The sequence below is a fragment of the Geospiza fortis genome, unplaced genomic scaffold (genome assembly GCF_000277835.1).
Source record: "Geospiza fortis unplaced genomic scaffold, GeoFor_1.0 scaffold165, whole genome shotgun sequence".
Lineage (NCBI taxonomy): Eukaryota > Metazoa > Chordata > Aves > Passeriformes > Thraupidae > Geospiza > Geospiza fortis.
Genome location: NW_005054442.1, coordinates 769,526 through 794,216, shown reverse-complemented (window position 1 = coordinate 794,216; position 24,691 = coordinate 769,526). Strand labels below are relative to the sequence as shown.

General features: G+C 38.6%; 1 protein-coding gene across 2 annotated transcripts in view; it reads right to left on the bottom strand.

Moving 5' to 3' along the window:
• The window catches only part of NELL1 (neural EGFL like 1), a 298,387-nt gene that overhangs the window by 209,849 nt on the left and 63,847 nt on the right, over positions 1-24,691 (bottom strand). For both annotated transcript variants that reach the window (XM_014309619.2, XM_031062241.1), the window contains exons 7-11: positions 21,875-22,009; positions 20,957-21,059; positions 17,503-17,576; positions 10,812-10,911; positions 1,978-2,106 (exon numbers count right to left, since the gene is read on the bottom strand). In XM_014309619.2, coding sequence (XP_014165094.1) covers positions 1,978-2,106; positions 10,812-10,911; positions 17,503-17,576; positions 20,957-21,059; positions 21,875-22,009 — 541 coding nt within the window. The remainder of the gene's footprint in view (positions 1-1,977; positions 2,107-10,811; positions 10,912-17,502; positions 17,577-20,956; positions 21,060-21,874; positions 22,010-24,691) is intronic.

Here is a 24,691-nt window from a genome sequence, read left to right as displayed (position 1 = left end):
ACATGCGCCTTTGCTCTCATTTGTTTAAATCACAGCTTCACCAAGCATTTGAGACTATTGTACAGCCAGCTATGAAATGATTCTATTTGGGAAATTAAACATGTAGATGAGAGGAATGAGGTTAGAGAGGCATAAAAAGAAATTCTGCAGAAAGCAGAGGAAGGAGGAGTGGAAGGAAGCTCTTCACAGGGTTGAAAGGAGTCACCTCTTGGCTGATCAATTTGTCAGTCTGGAGCTCCCTTGCTCAAGGGCCTCTCTCCTGTGTTACCTGCAGAGAACTACACTCCTTCTAGCAAATACATAATTTCATAAAATGCAGAAAGCAACCCTCTCTTCTATCCCATGTTCTCCAGCAGCAAAAGCAGCTGTTTGTTCTGTTGCCTCATGTTTCACCCACACAGTGGGTCAAAGTCAGGGATTTAATTTGCCCTTCCAAAAATTTAAGCAACAGACCCAGGTACGTTGCAATTCCTGCTAATTTCTTTTAAAAAGCTCTTTTTTCCACCATCACTATCACTAATGTACTGCCAATATCTCCAAAATCGCTCGGGTCAAGATGTTTGAATTTTTTCCATAGGAAAAAAAAAAGGGTAAATAGAAATACTAAGCACTGTAATTATTTAAAGCAGCAAAGAAGAACCCAGCTAACACTGGGTTATGTATCATAGCTGATAAACAGCCTGTCCTCTCATGTCCAAGAAGTCCTTGCAGTACGTAAAAAGCAGTTGTTCAGTTTTTTGTACCAAGAAAGTTTCTCTCTATACACAATATATCTGCTGCCTACCTTTAAGAACACATGTGGGAACTGTTTTCCCAGTCACTGAAAGTGAATATAATGGACCATTCAAATTAATGTTTGCAGAGAAATTACTAAATACCGTAAGATTTAAAGCTACGCTTTACTGAATATATTTATAAAATGCTATTTCAAGCCATCCTGTTCACTTGTATACACTAAAAAGCCCTTTTATGAATGCAGGATCATTTAAGCACAATCCCCACACATCTTTTTTTATTCTTTCATCCTTAGTTCTCAATATTTCAGTTCTTATGCTATATTTTGACAGCTTGTCAAAAATGCCATCCCTTTCCATCACCAGTACTATTGCAAAAACAATCAAGGGAAATATTTTTTACAGAGTAGCTCAAAAACTTCCTACAATGGTCAAAAAATAAAACATTGCAGCCTGACATACAAGAGTATTAAAAAAACCCAACCCACAATGCAAAGGCAGGAAGGAATGTGGTACACATTAAATCATCCATTTATTTTTTAAGAAGTACATCACAGTTCTGAATAACAAGCTCTAGAAAACACTGGGAAACAAAAATGAGAGTAATACTCCACCGCATTCATTCCTGTGATGGCATAACACATGAACAGAAGTACCTCAGCTGCAATCTTCTCAGAAATAGGTCTCTTATGTACCATAGGAAAGCCATTTCAGCAAAGTACCTGTCCCACAGAAGTGCTTCAGGAAGGACTGCAGGTCATCATTTTTATATCTGAGCCACAGCACTCCCTCACACTTACCATTCTCACAAATGCCTGCACAATTCCCACCTCCTAAATTAATGCATCTTATGAAGACACTGTTCTCTAAGAAACATTTTAGAAGGTAGGTGCTATTGTCTGAAAAAGAGTGCTTTAAAATTTGTCCTGACAGTGTGACCATGGTGCAGAAAGACACAACTGCAGCAAGGCAATTCACCTACAGACAGGGGGGCCCAGCACCACCTGGAACCCTCAATTCATGAACACAAAAAGGGTCCCTGTCATATTCACCACCATGAAACTGAACTTTGCGATGAAATTCATTCATCTACCATTTATTTCATATACATATTACATATTCATATGTAATGAATACATAATGAATATTTATTTCATATTACATATGACATATTCATCTATATATTTATCTCATGTTTTTGAATAAGTTGTTCAGGGAATGGGTCTTTGAGTATTTTGTTTACCTTCACAATATGCAGAGTCCCCTTGGACAGAGAGATAACCGTTCTTGCATTCACAAGTGGCTTTTGTGTTCCAGTTTTTGCACTCTGAGTTTTCACCACACCTGTGTCCCTCTGCACAGAAGTTATGGCCTAAAATACAAGAAACACACAACAGGCTTTTAAAACATGTTTAGTTCAGATATTCAGGTATTTAGATTGCATAACCCAAAAACTTAGGCATTTTACATTACAAATTCTCTCTATAAACTTAGTCGGTGCACACAGATTTTTTTGGATTTCTCCATCAATTCATTCTCAGGAAAACCACTTTCTTTGAAAAGATATTTGTATGACTAATTTTATTCAGGAAAAAAGACAACTCCAAAGCAGGAAGCAATAACAATTCATTACTGTTCTACTGAACCCACGTAGCATTAAGTCTCTGATTGTCAGGAAGTGCAATGCTAACAAAACAACTTACATCAAAAGGACAATGAAGTGTAATATAAGAAATAAAGCCCTCAAAATTCTCTTATTATGCATAGCCACGTGTGCTTTTAGCAGACCAAAATGAGACACTGCACAAAATTGTAGCGGTAGTCAAAGCAACCTCATACACCGCCTTGTAATTCTGTCATCAAAAACCAGCTCAATTGTTTCTACAGTTTATAATTATTCCATGCATCATGTTCTGTTGAGGGGAATTTCTATTAATCTCCCCTTTTTTCCTTCTCACAAGTTCTCAGTAATTTCTTTGCGAACAGTCTCTCTTATTCCTTGTTTCTAGAAATAGGATGAACTTCCCCACCTCCTTCTGTAAAGGTACAAGTGGCTGAAATCCTTCCTTTCTGATTTTCAGTATTTCTCAGAGACATGTCAACATCTTTCTCTGCTTAAGTCTAAAGTGAAAGTAATTGTAACTTCATCTCTAAAGGCACTCCACTGGAACTTAAGAAATAACTTACAGAATTTGACAACAAGAACTTTTTTTCCTCCCTCCACTGATGTATGTTTTATGGATTTTCTCTATTAGCATCCAAGAGTTCATTTCTATTTGTCTGAGATCTATAAGCAGTCATTTTGGTAAATCCTATTTTCTATCCATTTTCTGTCCTGGAAGGAGGAAAAGCAGAAACCCACACATATCTATTGGTATTCCAGCTTGTGCTGATCTGAATACCAGAGCAGTTTCTGCTAGTTCCACGTGGCCATAAAGGAAAAAACTAAAAGTTCTTGCTCATTGACCATAAACTTCCTAACACCCCCTAAAAACAGCTAAGAAAAACATAACCTAGACTTTAACATCTAAATGCCAGATTCAGGCCTCTATTTATGTCCCTTGCTTTGATATCATATTTTAATGTATTTTTATTTGCCTATCCCTTGCTTTGATACTATATTTTAATGTATTTTTAGTTGTCTATCCCTTGCTTTGATATCATATTTTAATGTATTTTTACACACACACTTCAGTTGTGTACTAACTTAACACTCAGGTTGTGCCAGCTCAGTGCACTCCAGATTTATGTGTCTGATCATCCAATGGTGAGTTCTGAGGTCATTTTTTTAAAACATTAACACCTGTTAGCAGTGTCAATATCCAATTCTACACTTAAAGTTCAAATTCATTTTATTAACAGCCAAGGTATCTTCTTTGTGCTCAGCTGGCTCCTTCTTTCATTGTAATCCAGCTTGAGAGAAGGAACCAATTCCCTTAATGAAACCTTCAGTTATCCCTTCTAGTCTTTACTCATTTCACAGTCTGGTAAAAACAACTCAAGTATTCCAGATCCAGCCTTGTGAAGCCCAGGTACATTTTAGACTGGTAAAATAGGGTGCTAATACACTGCCTTTAGCCATTTATGCAATCACAGTATTTGACTTCTCATTTTTGCCTTTATAACTATAATTGAAACTGAACACTGGAACCCATCTCCTCAAACTTCCCCATTCAGCATCTGATTTATGCTCCCCACGCAGGATTACTATTCTACTGGCATTCTAGATAACATCCAAGAGACAGTAAGTTTTATAATATTTTCTTTGTTTCCCCTAAGACTATGACTTCCTGGTCTGTTTCCTGCCTCTTTAGAATAATTCTCCTTTGAGCTCACATTCAGCATGAGCTTGATTTGATTATTATTGGGTCAGAACCTCTGTAACATAGCAGTGTATTGAGCTAGGCAGTATGAAAATATCACATGGATTCTTACTCTGTCTTAGGGTATTTGGTTTTTATTTAGTTCTATTTCCCTCTCATTCAAACCTGTAAAAAAATTTCATCTCTATCAGTATGTTTTAGTTACAAGAGTGCTGGTACGTAGCATCATGCAACTTTCTGCAACAAAATTCTGTGTTTCCAGGCTCTTTTTATCCCAGTGAGTCAACATTGTACCTCATGATCAGCCCATGGCAAATTTAAGACAATTAGCCAATTGGTGGCTCCTCAGAGTTAACTCTAATCACAAGTCCCAGGTCCCAGATCAACCACTCCAACAGCACTTTTACCCAAGCACAAGCCAGTGATTAATTTTCACATCACAGCCCTGTGAACCCTTCACTGTTTATTTGCCACCTCTGAAACCTATCTGTAGATATGATGGCTACCCTACCTATCCATTTTTGCCACTAAAGCTGTCACCTGTTTTTAAAAAAATCTCTGGAAAAATCTGCATTGATTTTGTTTCCTTTATCAACTCAAATATGAACCGTCTCCATCCAGATTCAGGTTCTCAAGCTTGAAGGCTATTATAAGAGCATTATGTAAAAAAAATCTGAAAAATTATTTTAATGTCTATTTTATATTTAAATAATAATTTGAATAATTAATTTCAATATTTAATTTTTAAAATTAAGTTTTAAAAGTAACTCCAGTTCTGTAACTTGAGAAAATCAAGGCTCTAAAAGACATTCCATTTTTCTCCTGTCATTAGGAATACACAATCACAGAACATCCACTACACCTCTAAACTGTCTTGGCATTTATTACCACAAAAGACCTGTGAAACACTGATTCTTCCCTGTTAAAATTGCTGTCTAGAAGTGACTCTACTTCACTTTCCAACTGCATTTCAAGCAAACTGGTTCAATACCTCTGTGAGTGGATAGTGGAAGCCCTTCCTGCTAAGAGCACACATGGTGCTACAACATTTTTATGTCACCAAGCTTTTACAAAACAACTGTAATTTAAGGTTAACCAGCAGGAAAAAAACATACTTGAGGGAACAGAAGAGCAAGGGTTCACTGTGCCTCTGTCAGAAAAAGTACACCATTGCTTGGATCAGAGGTTTGTCCAGAGATACTTTTTTTTTCCAGCAAAAATGCAAAATTAGCACTTCAAAAGAGCCAAAAGATGAATATCAAGGAAGTGTGGTCCTTGGATTTCTTAGACATTGGTCCAAATTATCTGTTTTTTATTAATTCTTTGGTGTGAAATGGCTGATAGGATTCTTTAAAAATACCTCCAGAGATGCCAAAACCACCCACTGATCCTGCAGTGGGATCCCTAAATCCCACATGGGTGGGAGATAGCAGAGGGCACGCACCTCCACTGCCCAGCCGAAATAACAATTCATTCAGAATATTCAGCAAAGGCTTATCTGAGATAGTCAGCTCCTCTCTAAATATAAGCATGGCTTAAAATAGAATCATCACAGCAAGCAGGCAATTGGAGAGGATTTAACAAAACCACAGAAAATCTTAAACTGTTCTGATAATCTTAACGAATTTCAGGCCAGCACAGATGACAAGGCAAGCATGAATGAAAATTACAGATGCATGCATTCAGAACAGATGCCAGAAACCATCTTCCCTGCACATACACACCATCATGAATGTGCACAACAGCCCTTCAAAGTCATCCAAAACACAATTAGATATTACCAGGGGAATGAAATATTGAAGAGTGTGTTTAGATTTTTATAGGCCTGATGACCTCTGTTCGTTCCCCAGACATTTCTGATAACATTGCTCTCTTCCTTCATCAAAGCTGCTGAAATGTTTGCTCCATCTGTTTCTTAGGAAATACAAGTTCCTTTCTACACCTTCACTCTGAATATAGAATTAATACTTTAATAAATGTACTAAGACAATTAGGAAAAGAACCAGACCCATGCTAGCAGCCATAAAACCATCATGGTTTCTTCTGCAGCATCAAGAACTGCACAACTGGGTGGCCTTAGTGGCCTCAAGTCATATATCCCAAATTAAAAATATATTCCATTCTGGGACACCTGAAGATTGCTCCCATTTTTCCAAGCAACATCTTCCAAGTCAAGGTTCCCAGAACCTGCTTTTGCAGAGCAGCACACTAAGCTGTTTCATGCTGGCATCCAGTTTTTTACATACTTGGTAATTTGGCTTAATCATTGATTGTAAAATGGAAGAATTCATTCAAGACTTCAGCTGCAATCAATACATTTTAGACCCATATATCTTCCTACTTTTTTATGGTCAACACTGGTGCCTCTCCTTGTTTCTGAGGGTTTCCTTCTAACTTCTGTACAATTTTCTGTATTTCTTACAATAGCCTTAGCTGTTCACATCAAAAACTGTAAAAGCCCTGTTCTCTTGCTCTTCAAGACATCCTCCATTTCACTGTTTTATACTGAGAAATCTCTAAATGTGAAAACAAAAATTGTTATAATGCTTCTGTTAAAGCACCAGCAAATGTTCAAAAATCCAAGATAGTTCCAATCTCAAAATCTTTTCTACTGTTAGGATCTAACCCCACAGTTACAATATAAATATGTAAGGTAAATCTGAGGGAGAAGTCATGGAAGAGCGCTAAAATTTGCATTACCAATTATGTCTTTCCATGATCTGAATCAGTTTTTAATGAGTCATGTGCAAAGCAGCACTTTGAACAGCAGCTTTTACACCTTCAGAGACTGTGGACAGAACTCAGTTGTCTGACATAAAACAGCAACTTCATACATTCTTTCAAGCTGCTCTATGAATGCAGAGCTTATTACACAGTGCTTATCTGTGTGCAATAGAATAATGGTAACTACACAGCCTAACAAGCTTAAAAAGATTTCTTCTTTTTCAGATAGAAAGCTCCTCTAAATCCTAAGTAATGCTACAACTATGTTTAGAAATAAACTAATTCATATTTATCAACTGCCATTAAATCTTAATAAATCTAAAACCTTGAAATAACTCCTACCTCACAGCAATAAATGGGAAAAATTCAATTTCTGAAGAGTCAAATCTCAGTTTCACAGCCAGGCTGGAAGAGATGAGAAACATGCACAACTGAAGAGCCTTCTCACCCTCTAACTGAAAAACTAAAAACCTTCCCGAAGCAGCACAAAGAAGGGTGGCAGAAGCCCCAGTTTTAGAATTAAATGCTGCTCCCTGCTGTAAAACGTATATTTCACCTCATCAATAAGATTCTCCCTTTCCTCCTATCGAGTATCAGCAGGCAATCTAAATCATCAGTCCCACCATACTGCAGGACAGCAAATAATTATTTTCTCTAGAAACAAAACCACTCTCACTACTTCATTATTTCATCACGCTCTTTCCTTTGAGAAGAGCACATCTGAAGTTGCTAAGGCTGTTAAGGCTATTTTTACGTATTTAAAATTGTGAGCATAACAACATAAAAATTCTCTCATGAAGTTTTATTTGAATCACTCATGCAAAAGAGAAAAAAATCCACTCTTTCAAAATTATACACTGTCTTTGGCAAGGAGAAAAATAGCTAAAGGGAACAATAAAACACTTTCATGACACTATTTTTTATATTAGTTTTGTCCCTGGGCTATAAAAAATGTAGCAGGCATGCTGTAAGAAAAATGAGTGATTCTCAAAAGTAGCAAAAAATGTATTTTCTGACACGATTCTTTGTGAAACTTGAAAATTAACTAAGTTTTCTGTAAGCCTAAAAGACAATTTAATAACACTACATTGTCCTGCTGGAAACTATAAAGTGGCCACATAGTTTAAGCAGACATTTATATTAAAGCACAGAGATGAAAGGAAAAACTGGATATACTCTACATGACAGGCAAGGATAGATCCCATATACAGATTTGGTGAGGTTCATGCATTCAGTACATGAAATCACAAAAACAGTCATTTTAAAGCAGAGCTCTTCCATACTACTCTCACCTGCACACCTCACACAACCACTTCCCTGAAATCTGGAAATTGCCTCTTAGCAAGGTGCTGTTACCTTCTGCTGCACTATAAACTCATGGGGCAAGCCTGAAGAAGAGCAGGTATTATTTGCTGTCTTTATTTTCCCTACCACTTACAAACAATAATGACTATCTAGGAAGGCCACCAGCTCTGTGCATAACAGTATTCAACTCTTTTCTTTGCTGACTCACAATTTCCATCTCCATAAACACCGCAGATTTATGTTTTCCCCTGCAGAAGCTATGGCACTCATCTGTTATTGTGGGAAGTACTTCAGAGGGTACAGCCTCATACCACAGCATCATGAAGATTCTGTATTTCTGTGGTTTTCTTTCCTTCTGCTGATCCCCTCATATTTATCCTTTCATTACATGGAAATTCCTTTGCTGCAGCTAGAAAAGCACAAGATGCAACCCTTTCAACCCTTGCCCAATTCAGCAAATACATTCTGTAATTCTACAGAACATGAAATACAGTAGAAGGCTTCTGTTTCCACAACTACAAATACTAAAACCACACAAATTGCTACAAAGCCCAGAACCTAGCAGTCACCAACATGCACTGACAAACTTAACACAGAAATAATATTCTTATTTAACATTGCTAGTAAATGCTTGCTAAATATTCTGTTGAATAACTCAAAGCTGAGCTAAGGACTAATGCAAGAAATTACCTGCATCATCATTCATACAGTATGGAATTTGCATGTGATGTGCAAATGATCTGTGTGGCCTTCCAACAAATAATTTTGCTTATTCAGGACAGCAATTATTACAATATGTCTTCCTTACTACTTTGGCTTGGACAAAAAGAAGCTGAATTCAGTCTCTGAAAGAAGTCAGTTTTGCAAACAAGAGAAGCAATCTATCCTTTCCCAGGAAAGGATATGTTGGCACAGGACAGGATCAGAAACTGTGGCCTGCTTGCCATATCAGAGAGCACCTGTTTGCTGGATAAAACCCATACCAAATATGGAATTCTTAATAAATATCCATTTTTAACAACAGCACATGATAAAATGACATACTACCACTTGGGGTTGCATGCAACTGAAGCAAAGTGTCAAGCAGCATATATTCTACTTCAAGATACAAAAGCAACTTATGACTGCTAAATTGAATGCCTTTGTAAAGTTGACAAAAATTAATCATATCTTTAGGCATCATTTTCAAAAGAATTTTAAAAAGCCATGACGAAATACAAAAAGAGGAGGTATTGTTTTAGCAGTCAGCTAAAGCAGAACTGAAGTGGAAGTTTAATGTGTCAAATTGAATGCATCATGTACCAGAATTCCTGGGAAGGGAAAATACAATTTCTTCTCTTGCTTCTAGAGATCATCACATAAACATAAATATTCATCTTATATTATAAATAATGAAGCCAGTTTGGGAATGAATATCTAAAAAGAGGACCTATCACTAACAATAATATGGAAGGGAATAATTATGGAACTTTATCTTCCATCAACTTTGAAGCTTTCATATTTCTAATCCTTTTAAGTAATGAATACATTCTTTTTCAGTACTGCACTACATCAAACTGGGCCATCTGTTAAGAAGTATCATTAAGACATCCAGCCCTCTGAGGGACAGAGAAGCAACATTTACTGCTTGCTTAAATAGTTGCAGATGTTTCTAGAAACTGCTAAAAAAAAAAAATTAATGTGTATATTCTTAGACCATGACCCAACAGGGAGTCTCAAGCATGCTGGTCCCTGCAACCACATGCATGTGCTTTTTAAGTTCAAGGCCTCAGTAAATATTTAACCATGCATATTTACTAATTAATATTTACTGGCAGAGGGAGAGGTTCAGAGCGCCTTCATTGCCATCTGCAATGGCACTGGAGGTATTTATACACAGGCAAGACAAATATTCCAGCAGAGCTCAATAACCATCTAAGCCTGCAAATGTTTCATGCTCATTTGGCACGCCTCCTGCTCGAATTTCTCAGGCGCATCACTAAAGCCTGACATGTGAGTCCTGAGAGGCCAGGCTCCCCTTGAGCTCAGCTGAGACTCAGCACCAAGGCAGAGATGAGGAATAGAGACACAACACACAGGGAATGATCATTCACCCAGCAATGCACTGATTAGAACACATTTTTTTAAAAAAGCCTGCTCAAGCCTTAACCTTGTGATACCTGCACGTTCCTCACTTAAGGGGATTTCCTCAATTAAGATTTTAGTTATTGCCTGTTCGGTCTGGTCCAGCCTACAGCCAGGACTCACAGAGCTGAAAGGAAGAGGAACTGCATCTCAGTATCCTCTGGAAGGAGGAAAAATGAGGTTCTGGGCTCTACCATTAATTTTTTCATTTTTGTTTTGCACTGGTACTATTTCATTGTGCAGCTTAATTCATAAATTAGTCCTGAGAGTGCTCAGATCTAAATCAACCTCCTAATATCCATCCATCCAACTAGAAAATGCTATTTTTGAAATTTTAAAATAAAGACCTTGAAGAAACACTTTCAAAACCCTGCAGTTGCAGGTATAAGGAACAAAATATATTTCTTTTTCAAATACAACATCCTTTTAATAGGATGTTTTAGGAGATAATGGTTCCTTTCTCCTTTGTATGTGCTAAGTCTTCTAACCAAGGAGTATCACATAGTGGTTTTAGAATCGTGCTTATAGAGGTACTTAGTATCTTATTAAAAAGGAATTGCTCTTTTCAATGTGTTCCCATGTTCCTTCCAAGCTGGCTTACCTCTACAAACACTGCAGCACTGGTTCTCTGGAAGAACATGATCTTTTTCTGAGCAGTTCAGTGGTGGACAGGTCTCTGTTACTTTGACTAAAACTCCATTCTGAAAATAAACAACATTTTAAAAAAAATTACATTGGTGAAAATACATGCAGTGGCAAGGATCACATACTTTTCCATCCAGAGCACTAGTAATGTCCAGTAACAACACTGGTAAATTAGCAAGAAGCAAGTTAAATTCATTTGTTCCACCATGACATCAAATCTGGAGCAATCTACTGTGCATTTCTCTGCATTAAAAAAAAATATTAAAAGGCAAGGCACGTCACCTCAAAATTCTATGCTAGTTTTGCCAAATATGTAGTTTCATATTTGGTAAAAGTCTCAATATGTAGTCTCATATTTGGTAAAAGTCTCATTTTACCAATATGTAGTTGTCTTCTTTTCAAGTACTCAAAGGAATTTAAGAATTTCAATCCAGCTTAAAGATAATCTTCCTGCTTTCTGCAAATCTGAGCTTTATTCCTCTTATTTCCCAGTCCACATACTTCATTGATAAGTTATTCAACTCCAATTCACACAGCAAGACCAGTATTTTCAAGTGTTGTGCTGTTCTGTTGTGTCCAAGAGTGTTCTTTAGAATTACTTAGATCACCTTATTTCCAAAGTCAGATCCTCCAGAGAAGATCATCTTGAGAGATCCCTACAGAAACTGCTGTGTAAAAATCAAGCTAAAGACATTGCTATGATTTTGATTTCTAGACTTAGAATAAGACTGTGATAGGAGGTCTAGATGCTGGTAGAAACTTTCTGTAATCATAGACATAGAGCCTTCATGGGGAGATTTTTCCACCAAATTTTACTCCTTCTTCTCCCATCCAGCAGATCAGCCTCACTATGTCTCCAGACCAAACAGCTCTCCAGCACTTAGTTCCTTGTTTCTTAACATCTTGTCCCAAAATAGCCTCCTCTTTTACCTCATCTTTTACCTTATCACCCCCTCCAGCCTTCTCCATACCATAATTTACTTGTTCAGCACCCCTTCTGCAGCTATGCCATCACTGAAAACTAGCAAGTGGAGCAAAAATTAACAACTAGGATTTGCTCAGTGGGAACTACAGTAACTACCCCACAGTACTGTCCACACCTGAGTAATCTCATTTTCCAAGCTATGAAACTCCACTAAGAAAGCAGGCAGCCTGCTATGTTGCCAAAATTCCTTTTTAACATCAGTCTAGTCCTCACTCCTCCCACAATATTTTTCATGACATCTCAGATGTCAGAACAAAAAGGTGGAATAAGAATTTCTGCTTTCCTCAAATAAAGAAATTTCATTTTCCAGCTATCGTAATTGCAGAGCCAAGTTTAAAAATATGATCCGAACATATCTAGGGCTGGGAAAGCAGAGGAAAACCAATCCCAAAAAACAGACAAAATCTCATTAAAGCAATCATTCTCGTAATCTGAAGGGCCAGATGTGGTGTTGTACAGGGTCCCCAGGACGAGGTGAGAGATGAGAATCTGACTCCATGTTCTCAGAAGGCTGATTTATTATTTTATGATATGATATTATATTAAAAGAATGCTATACTAAAACTATACTAAAGAAAGAGAAGGATACAGACAGAAGGCTTCACAAGAATGAGAATAAAAACTCATGACTGAATCAGAGTCCAACACAGCTGATGGTGATTGGCCATTGAGTAAAAACAATTCACATGACACCAATCAAACATGCCCCTGTTGGTAAACAATGTCCAAGCCACATTCCAAAGCAGCAAACACAGGAGCAGCAATCAGATAATTATTGTTTTCATTCCTCTCAGAGGCTTCTCAGCTTCCCAGGAGAAGAAATCCCAGGGAAGGGATTTTTCAGAAAATACCACGGTGACAACCAGATACATGACTTTGAAGAGAGGATGTTGAAATTACCTGTGAGTGCACCCTGCATGAAGAAACATCCAGCGCAGAAACCTTGCTCTCATAGCTACACAACACTGCCACAGCAGACTGCAGCACAGGCTCACACAGGTAAAAACCTCTGCTGGTCATCAGCCCTGCCACCTCACCACACCAACTCAGCTCTGCCCCTCCAGGCTCCAGAGGGAGATCTCACCTACACACTGAGGAAATGCCTGCTGAGTCTGCAAGGCACAGATGATGTGCCCGAGGTGCCCAGCAGCTTGCAGAACTTCCAGCTGAGGAGTGCAGCCTTGCCAGGGAATGCAAATCTGTAATTCTGGAAGCGCTGCCCGTCACTGCCCCGACATTGCAATCCTCAGGCTAAGCAGGGCCAATTGCCTTCACTGGCAAGCTGCACCAGTTGCTGTCGTGAATAATGCTAAAAAAACCCCACAGGCATCTGCTTTTCTTATTTTTTGTGAGAAAAAGCAGCTACAGAGGGCACACATCATCAGAGCAAGAGCAGCGGAGTTAATGGAGGCGTTCGGTCTCCTCCTGATCTCACTTCCACAGGGGAAAGGCAGGAATCCCCCACGGCTGTCTGTGCAACTGCAGGATCAAAGGTGATAAAAGAACCAGACACTGAGCCATCACTTACTATCACGTTATCAAACAAGCAGCTAGAACAGCTCTGGCTGTAACTCATTGCCTATTTAAGCTCCGACAGGACAATTACAGCAGAAAGAGTAAAGTATGTCAGCACACCACAGAAAGTGTTGGCTGACAATAAATCTGGCCAGAAAAATATGGCAAGAAACGGTATGAAAGTCAAATGAGTGTCAGGATGAGTCAAAAAGCTAAAGACAAATTTATTCCAAGCTCACTGCTTCTTTAGTGACTCACAAGGAGATTAAACAACACAAATTGAGAATTCCATTAATTTAATGACAGTAAGATTTTATTTCCTTAAGTCTTCTATTTTCTGCAGAATTTGCATCTTGGGAAAACAAATTAAACTTATTTGTAATTAAGTTTTAAAACAATTAAAACATTTCCATGTTGAGTATTCTTTAGGTTAAAATTAATTTGTCTGTAAACTAGTACAGATCCAATTATAAGAATTATCATCATCAGATTTCAGATTTTATCCACTGAGATAAGTAAGAAGAGTTCACACTTCAGAATTATTGCTTCAGGCAGCCTTAGAAAAATTATTCCTTTTTATATTCAATTCACATATGTAGTAGTCATAGAATGTGAATAGAAATAGATGTCAAAAAGAGATTTTTTTTCTGGAATAAATATATCAAACCTCAGTTGTGACATACAATCCACAAAGAATGAGATCTGGAGTCAAGAACTTACAACAAGATAATTAAATTTCTCGTAATTACCAAGGTAAGTACATACAAAAGAGGACTGGATGTAAGCCTAAGCAGTGACATGCAGTGAAAATCTGAACAATAAACAGCTCATCTCACATGATCGGCTTCAAAAATTTGCAAGATTTCAGATAAGGCTATTTTGGTGGGGGCTTTTTCCTGTCTGAATTTATCTCTGTCCTGGTTCCAGACAAGACAGGGTTGATCTCTGCAGTAGCCAGGAGGGGCATGGCCAGGACAGGAGGTTGTCCTGCAGCACCTCACTCTGACGCGGGGCTGCTGGGGTCCAGAGGTAGCAGTCAGGTTTTGTTGTTCCCTGTGAAATGATCACCTCTTCCCTGTACCCTGTGTCATTACTATTATTGCTGTTACTGTTTATTTTCTTATGTCCTTGCTGATGCCAATAAACCGTTCTTACCTCAACCCATGATCTTTTTACCTTTTGTACCTCCAGTTCTCTCCATCCCACCCAGGGAAGTGAGAGATGTGGTTTCAGGGAGAGCACCACATGCAGCAGTATCACTCCTAAGCCACAACAAGCTGGTATTGATCACTCTTTTAGGACACAGTTTCAAACAGCAGCCTCAGCTGTCACTCTGAAGAAGTACATTGTTCCTTATCTTTACAAAAAAACTTTTTAGTCAACCTTCCTGAAAGCTGTGGGCCCTGTCCATCTTGTATGGCACACTGTGACTGCCTGCTCCCAGCATTATTGAAGAGGCATTTATTTTTGTACCCTTTGCTGTCAAGCATGTCATCTGTTTATGTACAGGCATCGTGTCATTCACAGGCAGTTGATCAACTGCAAATTCCCATTCCAAAAAAAGTTGTAAAAATCTTTCCGCTGACATTCAATGGCCCACATCACCATACGGGTGAAACCCAAAAAAAAAGCCCTAAACAAACCAACAAACGAAAAAATCAAACACTTACTGAATGCAGAAAGGTGCAGTTATCAAAAGCTCATACACACTTGCACTTTCTGGCCTTCTCACCACAAGAGAGAGATGGAAAAGCTGGGAGAGATCAGCCATGGACCGTGAGGATAAATAATAGACTGGAGCTTCTCACAGGAGGAAAGGCAGGAGAGGAGAAGGCTCAGAGGGACCCTACAGACACACATAAGTCCCCAGAGGGAGGGTGCCAAGACAGGAGCAGGGTCCCAGGGCACAAAGTGAACCACAGCAGGGCCCATGTGAGCATCAGGAAACACTCCTGCAGTGTGGGGCTGCTGGGCAGTCTCCATCCTTGGGGACACTCAACATCTGGACGTGGTCCTGGGCAGCCGGCTCCAGGTAACCCTGCTCGAGCAGGATAGTTGGACAAGATGACCTCCAGAGTTCCCTTCCAGCCTGAACTGTTCCATGATTGTTAGAAATACCTCTGTGCTCCTTTTGTCGTTGTAGATTCATCTAAAGAGTGTTTGCGGGCAGGATTCCAGCTGGGAATGGTTGTTCATGAATAACATCTGTGCTTATGGTTAAGAGGATGTGCATCATAAATATTTTTAGTCTGGATTAGTTTTGAAAAATTAAAAAAAGGTCTCTCTGCCTGATAAAGAAAGTCTTTGATCTAGCTGGATCCATCAGCAGTATTATTTTTTTTTAGATGGAAAAATCAATACAAGTTAAAAGCCTCTTAAGTTTGGATCAGTACTATGCAAAGAATAAGGAACCTATCGTCAAATAAAAATTGAAATGTGAAATTTCAATTTAATCTTTTTGACATTACTCCACTTACAAATATATCCTCCTTTACAGACACAAAGATTTTTAAGTTATCTTTATCAACACTATTACATTGACAGTAGATGTGTACCCTCCACTGTATTCCTACATGAATCAGCAGCTTTGGAAACTTGATGTCAGCTTTTCAAGTCTGGAAAATTAAACCATATTAAATTTTGTATGGTCCTCCCCTATGACAAAGTCCCTCCTTTTGTCATACAACACCTTGTCCACACAGGACAGAAAACAATGACACAGCCACAGTTTGACTCATCACAATCCATCTGTCATCCAGGGAGCATTCCTACCTGAGGCAGCAGACAAGTAGGCCAGATTTAGGAGGTCATGCTGAAGACATATTGAATGAACCTCCTGCACAGAGACACATCAGCCCACAGAAACAGATGCAAGCACCCTCTTAAAAACTCTCCCCAGGCCAGAGATTTAATATTTTGTTGAAGCACAGTTGTGGACAGAACTTCAGATTGTTGGGGTTTTTCTGAAGGCACGCATCAAATGATTTTTTAATGGCGTAACATTCACAGATGCCATTTTGAATATTTATCAATACTGTCAATTAAGATGCAAATACCAACTGCAATGTTACTGTAATTAACATTGCCATATCATTTTCTTTTTAACAATAAGCAAAATACAAAAGCTGTTTTCATTATTTTACTCATTCCTAATGACAGATATTTGATGGTTGGTATTTGCTTTTAATCTTCCTGAATGTATTATCACACTTCTAATGATGAACATAACACTCTTATTTATAGCACAGAGATGTTCCACAGACATAATTCAGATCACCCTCTCTGGTTTCACTCTAACTTGAAAATACTCCTGTTCTCATTTTATACATGTACTTCCACTCTCAAATAAGCATTCTATGCCATATTATAAATGACTGTCATCTTAGTCTGCCCTCCCAGCAACAACCTTGCCCGCGTTTTTGTACAGGCAGTGCTGAGCACCCCATACAGCTCAACAGGAACAACAGCAAAGTAATTCTGCATAACAAGCTGTTTTCACAACATCTGCAAGCAGCTATTGTCCATTTCCATTAGTGAACAGAAAATTGCTACTCTGCACACTGAGCTCTAAGCACAACAATAACCAGATCACTGTAATCTTTCCCAATGCACACTCACCAACACCGCTGAACAGATCTAACATGATCTCCATTCACCTGTGCTCTTAAATACTGACTGCCATAGCCCAAATGTCATGAATTTGCCAAAAAAGAATTCAGTCCATTTCAATATTCTGTAATTTACCTCAATTATTAGAAGAGCTATATATAGTCTGAACAACACTAGGAAAAATATAGAGTATCTCACACAATGTAACAAGAAGGTTGCTTCAAATTTTTGCAATTTGGCTGAAATAAGTAATTTGCCCAAGAGGCTGTCACTTTTTTCTAAAGCTCATAAAAGCAGAGATAAGAAAAAACATTCTTCCAAATCATTTTGCCCATATTTCTCTTATCCTGCAAGGGTCATGTTCTTGTCTTGTTTTCGTATTTGTGGCTTTCAGTGACTTCAAGGTCACCTTTTTCGAGACAACAGATGTCACATTTGCATGAAGGAAGCCTAAAGAAATGCACTAACTTTTCACTGTCACTTCTGAACACCACAGATACATTTAAAAACAGGAAAGGTTTATACAACTGAAACTTACTCGACATTCCCTGCAGCTCTTGGTTAACACTCGTTGACCTTCTGCTAGCACTTTGCCTCCATAGATACACTTTGCTGTAATTCAAGAGGAGGAGGGAGATTAAAAATTCATTAAATCAGTGTTTAAGCAACAAATAAATGCAAGGTATAATGAAGAAGTAAAACCAGTATACACATACACTGAAAAAATATCAATACATTAAAAACACGATTCATTTTGCTTTCATCAGAAGTCAGTATCACATAGAATTACAAACAAAGTAACAAACAATAAATTCATTTTAAGAGAAAGTAGCCTCATTACCCAAACTAAAGAGAGGGAATAGGAGCATAAACCGTATGTCTTGGACTAAATAACCTATCATTCAATAGAAAATGTTTTCACTACCAACATCATGTAGAGTAGTTACAGTATTTGTGTTACTAGAGGTCCTCACGACTCACTTCAAGAACTGGAGACATTTATTAGCATCCAGTTCATCACAAGAATAATGTAAGCACAGATTTCAAATAAGCCTTCACATTTTTTGTGGGCCCAAAGGTGAACTCTTCAACTTACTGGAGGACTGCACGAACAGACTGGATGAAGTGAATGACTACTGAATCAACAAACTGCAAAAATCTATTTCAGGAAAATATTCTTCAGGCACATGTGAAATATGTAGGACTTTCCCAGGAAACTGAGAACTCCTACTGCAAAACTCTTGCCTGAAGTTTTGACCCTTCTGCCAAAGATAAGTGGCTCCACAAATGATCCACCAGACTGGAACATTCTTCACTCACTTCACGGCAAAGTCACCCGGCTTGGGACTCCTGCCACCATGAAGAAGGCACCAGGCATCAGGGCCACAGCAGCAAACAGCTTGGTCAATTATGACCAGAATTATCACAGTCCCCATGCAACTACATGTCTAAATTCCAATTGCAGGGAAGGACAGTAAATCCATCAATTAAAGAGAGCAGCTGGACTGTTACGATCTCACACAAATCAAGTATCCGCCATAAAAGTGCCCTGCATTACAAAGCAGATCGATGTTAAACACTGATAAAATAACTTTCTGCTGTGCTATTTCAGCTCTTTCTGTACTTGGCCACTAAAAGTCTGACCCGTGACCCTGAAAGGAAAGCTAAAAGGTGTGAATCCTGGGCTGCAACTGAGCAGTGCTTTAAGGTTTTGAGAGTCAAGGCACTTGCACAGTGCAAGTGTTCAGAGCAGTCTGTTCTCAAAACACACACTCTATCTAAGACTGTTTTACCTGAATCTCCCTCCTGAGTGCCCAGGGGGGAAATTCAGGTAAATTTCCTGGGTAAACCCCCAGGCAGGGGAAGCACTCACAGGTGCAAGTGTGTCCCCCTTACAGGTGATGCCAACAGCTCCATAGCAGCAACTGCCATAGCCAGATTGATTCCCAAATTTTAAGCAGAAGAGACTGCTAGATCAATCTTCATGAACCTTCAGACATAAATTTGCTTCTAATGACTCTTTGTGAAAATGCTCATTTCTTTAAAAAAAAATGATTTACAATTTTCATGCTAACTCACTTTTCATCATCACTAAAGCATTTAAAAAGAGGTGTCTTCCTTTTGGCATCCTAGTTTTCTTTGGTTTTCAAAAGCTGCCCTAGTTTTTATGCCTTACTTGTTGTGATCTCACTTCTGAAGAAAACTTCAGATGAGGAAGCTTTGTTTAAATTAGGAATCCCAGTAACTATTTTTAGGAGAATTTGAAATAGAGACATTTCCTTCTTTCTGTCTGCTTTCCTGACATGACTGCTTTTTACAAAAGAATGGACACACTGGAAAGCAAGTTAATGTACAAATCAGAAAAATTATATCTAAAATTATAGTCTTTTGCCAAATATTATTTGAAATGCTAACACAAGGTGGCAGGGATCAAAACTGAACTGCCTAAACCCCTTAACATATCAGACATTAGAGCTTTGCTCATTAACCCTTAGCTAAGACGGGAAAGTGTTCAATAACCCAGCCATTCAATAATCCCTAGAGACAGCAAATTACAACTGATGGTTCTATCAGAGCTAAATAGAAAAAGCACAGAGAAAATAACACCTGCAGTGCAGCTCTTTGGAAAACCTCTGCAATTACTACTATCTACCTAGAGGTGACCAACTGTGGTCCTAGCACATCATTTTGTCAAGGAGCTGGCATTTACAATCAATTTCAATCAACTTCCACACGTCTCTTCCCATTGACTGACACGCTGAGCTCTTGTCAGAATAACGAGTCAAGTTTGTGCCAATCACTGACAAAAGGCAAGTTTGATTGTTCATCTTCCCATTACAAATAACAGGAACAGTTCACTCATGAGGGTATACACTGAATCTACAATTTGGTGCCTCACAATTTCTTTGTGTCAGATTTTGACTCTTGCGCATACATCCAGTTTCATGAAAGAACTTCCTAGACCTTCAGTGTTACAAATAAAAATATTTTGAGACAAATAATACAGGCCAGCATGGCCACTTTACCACCCAAGTACTCTGTTCATGAACACCTTTTAGTATGCAGAATATTCATGCTGACACACAGCCCAGAGAAATGAGATTACATGAGAAACAAGAGCAAGTGCAAGATCACAGCTAAAGGATATTTGTGTACAGAACTAACGAATTCAATGACTGAAGAAGGGTGACAGAATGCTAAAAAAGTGTTATTATTTTCCTAATAAATCCTAAAATAATTCAACATCTCTGTCCTAATAAATTATTGAAAAGCTCATGCATGAAGTTTACTCATCTTCCAGAACAGATCAGGGGAAAGAGAATTTGTGCTTCTCAAGGTACGGCTGGCATTAGTATACAGCTAAAATTTTCATACATAAATTGCCTTTGTTCCTTGCACTACTATTAAAGTAACAAATATTGAATATTCCTTCCGTGAATGTTACTTAACAGCTTTCATTCCCAGTAAAAGGAACTGAAAGCTGATAATAACACCAATCACAAAATGTACTTAGCTTTTCTTTCTTCTCATTAATTTATTTGGAAATTAATTACAGCAAACTACGGCTCCACACAGGGATATTAAGCCAGGGTCTGATATACTGTCATGTTTATTTTAAAGAACAGCCTTTTAACTTGAAATAAAAGACAGGCAAAAAGATAACAGCTTGGTTGGTTACTCATCACAAAAGAAAGTTCAGACCATAGGCTCGATGCTCCTCAACACATCAAGAGGAGATACCAACTGGAGCCAAGTCAGCCTTCCCAACCCCCAACAGGATGAATCATTTTACACTAACAATAGGTAAAAATAGTACTTCAGAAACTTGCAAGGCTTGTTCATTTCTCAGCAATTGTTCATTTTCTTCCTAAATCACGTTTGCCACTATGACTCACGTTACCTGAACTATCAGGAGCTCTGAAAACCACCCCAAAACGTGCCTGGTGGCAGGACAAGAAGGCAAAGCAGCCAGGTGTGTGTGCTGTACTCACCCTTGCACACCTTGCAGCACTGAGTGTCCACATGCACGGGCAGAGCATCGGGGGGACACTCCAGAGGGGGACAGGACATCCTCCTGCACTCCACAGCTCCACCCTGAGCAAAGGGGGCAGGACAGAAATCAGCTGCATTTTATACACACCACCAAGAACTATTTCAGTAAATGGAAACACCATTCTGGATTACAAACCTTTCCTTCAAGCAAACAGATTTAATCCCACCCAACTGCAAAATGAATCAAAGTGCAGCTGAAGGTGAACTGCCTTCAGTATTTTGATACATATTACTGATTTTGCCCCCAAACCCATACATCAATTGGAAAACATAAGTCAAGAACATAAGCCCTACTTTCGGTATGCTGTTCCAATCATCTCTGGGTTTTTTAACAATCAGGCTTCTATTTTCCTGAGCAAACAAAGGCTCTCTTCAGATATTTATCAAATAATTTCAAAGATACAAGTTTTGCATACTAATCCTCTTTCTGTCCCTGGTATTTTTCAGTCTGATAAATGCTGAAAACGAATCTGCAAGTTGTTACCATGCAAGATGCAACTAAGCATCTATGAATACTATTAAGATAACACCTCCTTTTTGAAAAAGCTACTGCAGTGAAAACAATTCCAAAGCAAACGCAGACAATGCCACTCCTTCACCCCAAAACCACAAAGTCCTCACAGCTATAATTAGAACAAGTAAGAAAGCATTGTCAAGGGAAGGCAGATTTTATGTATGAAGCTTACAAATAATAATGTCAAAATTTTATTTGTTTTACCATTTCCCTCTCTATTGTCCATGCTGCCACTAGACCCATACTAAAAACACAGGAATTCTCAGAGTGAACATTATGTATTCAAAGGCCATTTTCACATTTTCATTAGATCCTATCCTTCAAACTCTCCGGAAATTCTTACTTTGCATGTGCAATTCCTGCAGTGATCATCTTCAACCCATGAGTCTTTGTCTCTGTAGATCAATCCATTTACTTGACAAGTCTTCTCACAATGACAGTCTTCCAATTGACTCAGCCTTGTTTCTGCATAATTTAACTATAAATGAAAGTAACTTGATGAGACTTCTGCAATTCAAACACATGATTTAAAAAAGCAAACACCAGTACACTTATTTTTAGCAAAACCAACTTTAACCACAACCTGTAAAACACTGAACCAGGAAATCAGCAGGTAAGAACAAACCCTACTCCTCAGATTTTGATGGAGTTAGTACATGGTCACCCCACACTATGATCAATGGAGAAACCATGCTCCTGGAGCAAACCCTGGGCTTGTGGTTAGCTCTGAACACTCCTTGTTGTTACAACAGAAATACAAGCTTAATATTGAGCAGTAAATATGTGCATTCCTTCCCTGTCCATACAAATACTGAAAGACGACAGGCCTCTGTTCAAAAATATTTTTTTCTGGCAAAATAAATACAAGAAATTAAAAAAAAAAATAAATCAAAACTTACAGGGAAAATTTTGTGATTCATGAAAGTATTCCTGGCTGTATAAACCCATGATGTAAGTAGACCAGATTGCCCAGTCCATAAATGAAGTCAAGTGCTTGATTTTTCTTGATTTAATCAAAGCCAAGCTTGAACCTTTTTGACTTCCAGCAAGGAAAGACTCAGTAGAAATTTCTGTGCTGGAAGTCTCCATGTAACAAACACATCTGAATACAAAGCACACCCTAGTGGAGGCTCATAATTCACCAAAAGAAGTTATATTCCACTCCAAGAAGTGCAGGAGATGCCCAGACTGATTTCAGTAGGTTGTTAAAGCCACATGAATTACTTTAGCCATTATACTTAGAGGAACTAAAAGTACCCTAGCCCAGTGGGGAATGCTGCAATGTAGCACAACCCTTTTCTCCTGCAGCAAATTAACATTTTAGCCAGACTGTAACACCCTGACATAGAGTGGGTCTCTATTTAAGGGCACAAAATTAAATCAACTGAACATATCTAATGGAGAGATTCAGAATTCATTCAAATTATGACAAAAATAAAATAAGCTTTACAAGCTAGGATTTATTGGATTTATTAGTCTTTAAAAGCAGTATCTTCACAAAGCACAGGTAGGAAGAGGAGGTAAGGGTGGTCAGCTTGCTACAAGTCGTGATCAAATGCTCCTTTCATAGCCCTCTGTGACAATCTGCCATAGCCAGGGCTCTGCTGGACCACTCACATGGGCCCTGTGTCCCATCTTGAGCCCACCAGACTCAGGAGAGGAACAGCCCAAGCAGGAGGGTGTGGTGTTTGCTGGGGTCCCCAGGACAAGGTGAGAGATGAGAATCTGATTCCACGTTCTCAGAAGGCTGATTATTCTATTCTATTCTATTCTATTCTATTCTATTCTATTCTATTCTATTCTATTCTATTCTATTCTATTCCATTCCATTCCATTCCATTCCATTCCATTCTATTACATTACATTACATTACATTACACTACATTATACTACATTATACTATACTAAAACTATACTAAAGAAAGAGAAAGGATACATCAGAAGGCTTAACAAGAATGAATAATAAAAAGTCGTGACTGACTTAGAGCCTCACCACAGCTGGACCATGATTGGTCATAAATTAAAAGCAATTCTCATGGAACCAATCAAACATCCACCTGTTGGTAAACAATGTCCAAGCCACATTGCAAAGCAGCAAACACAGGAGCAGCAATCAGATAATTATTGTTTTCATTCCTCCCTGAGGCTTCTCAGCTTCCCAGGAGAAAATCCTGGGCAAAGAGGATTTTTCAGAAAATATCATGGTGACAGGAGGGAGCCTCCCTTTCCTGCTTGCACAGCTACTAAAATTATTGGAGCCTGAAACCAGTAGCTGGATTTTTCCTTCCCAGCTCTGAGTCTCCATAATTTTAATTTCTATAAACTACACATACACATTCATGGCAAACAACACTCGCTCCTCTGTTCAATGCTGTGATACAGCTGTTACCAAACAGAGACTGAGAGAGAAGCTGAAATTGCATACAGTGGAGCCTAAAAGCAACAACGAGACACCAAGACACTTTTCCAAACCATGGTGTCCATGCTCTGCACCTCCTGGTGCAGGATCAGGAGCTAGGGATGCTGCCCATGAGCAAGCCTGTTGTAGTGTGTTTTCTTTATCTGGCATTCTCTGAGCACCTGCCAGGCCACACAGCATCTCTGCAGGCAGCCCTTCAAAGCCTTGACATGCATCATCCCCACAAAATGTACCTGTGTCTACATTAGTCACTCTTGCCTGTTGTGGTCAGGACTTCAAAGGCAGACACAAACCTCCAGACTCCCTATTTTTAACTTGCATTTTTCTACCAAGTTAATTTCCTTTCCTGTAGCATGCATTTTGCCTGGACAACAGGAAACGACTGCAAGAAAACAGTCAGTGGACTGCTGTTACAGAAAAGGAATTTGCAATGAAGGATTATGCCAGCGCCACTTTATGAAAGCGCAGAGTCTTTGCAGTACAAATACTGTGTTATTTGCTTCCCCTCATAAAGTACTAGCAAGCAAAAATATAATTAACATCAGAGAAAGCAAGTTACTCAGTACACTGCATAATTGGAACTTGCTCATACCACCAGCAGGGCTCAAAATAATTGCCTCTCTTTCATAGTACAAGCAGAAAACTGAACTAAAAGCTTCACATTTTTCATTTGGAACCAGCCTGTCCAAAGCACATCAGTTGAGTAAGAGGATTGCCAGCATAATGCACTCACTCTCCAAA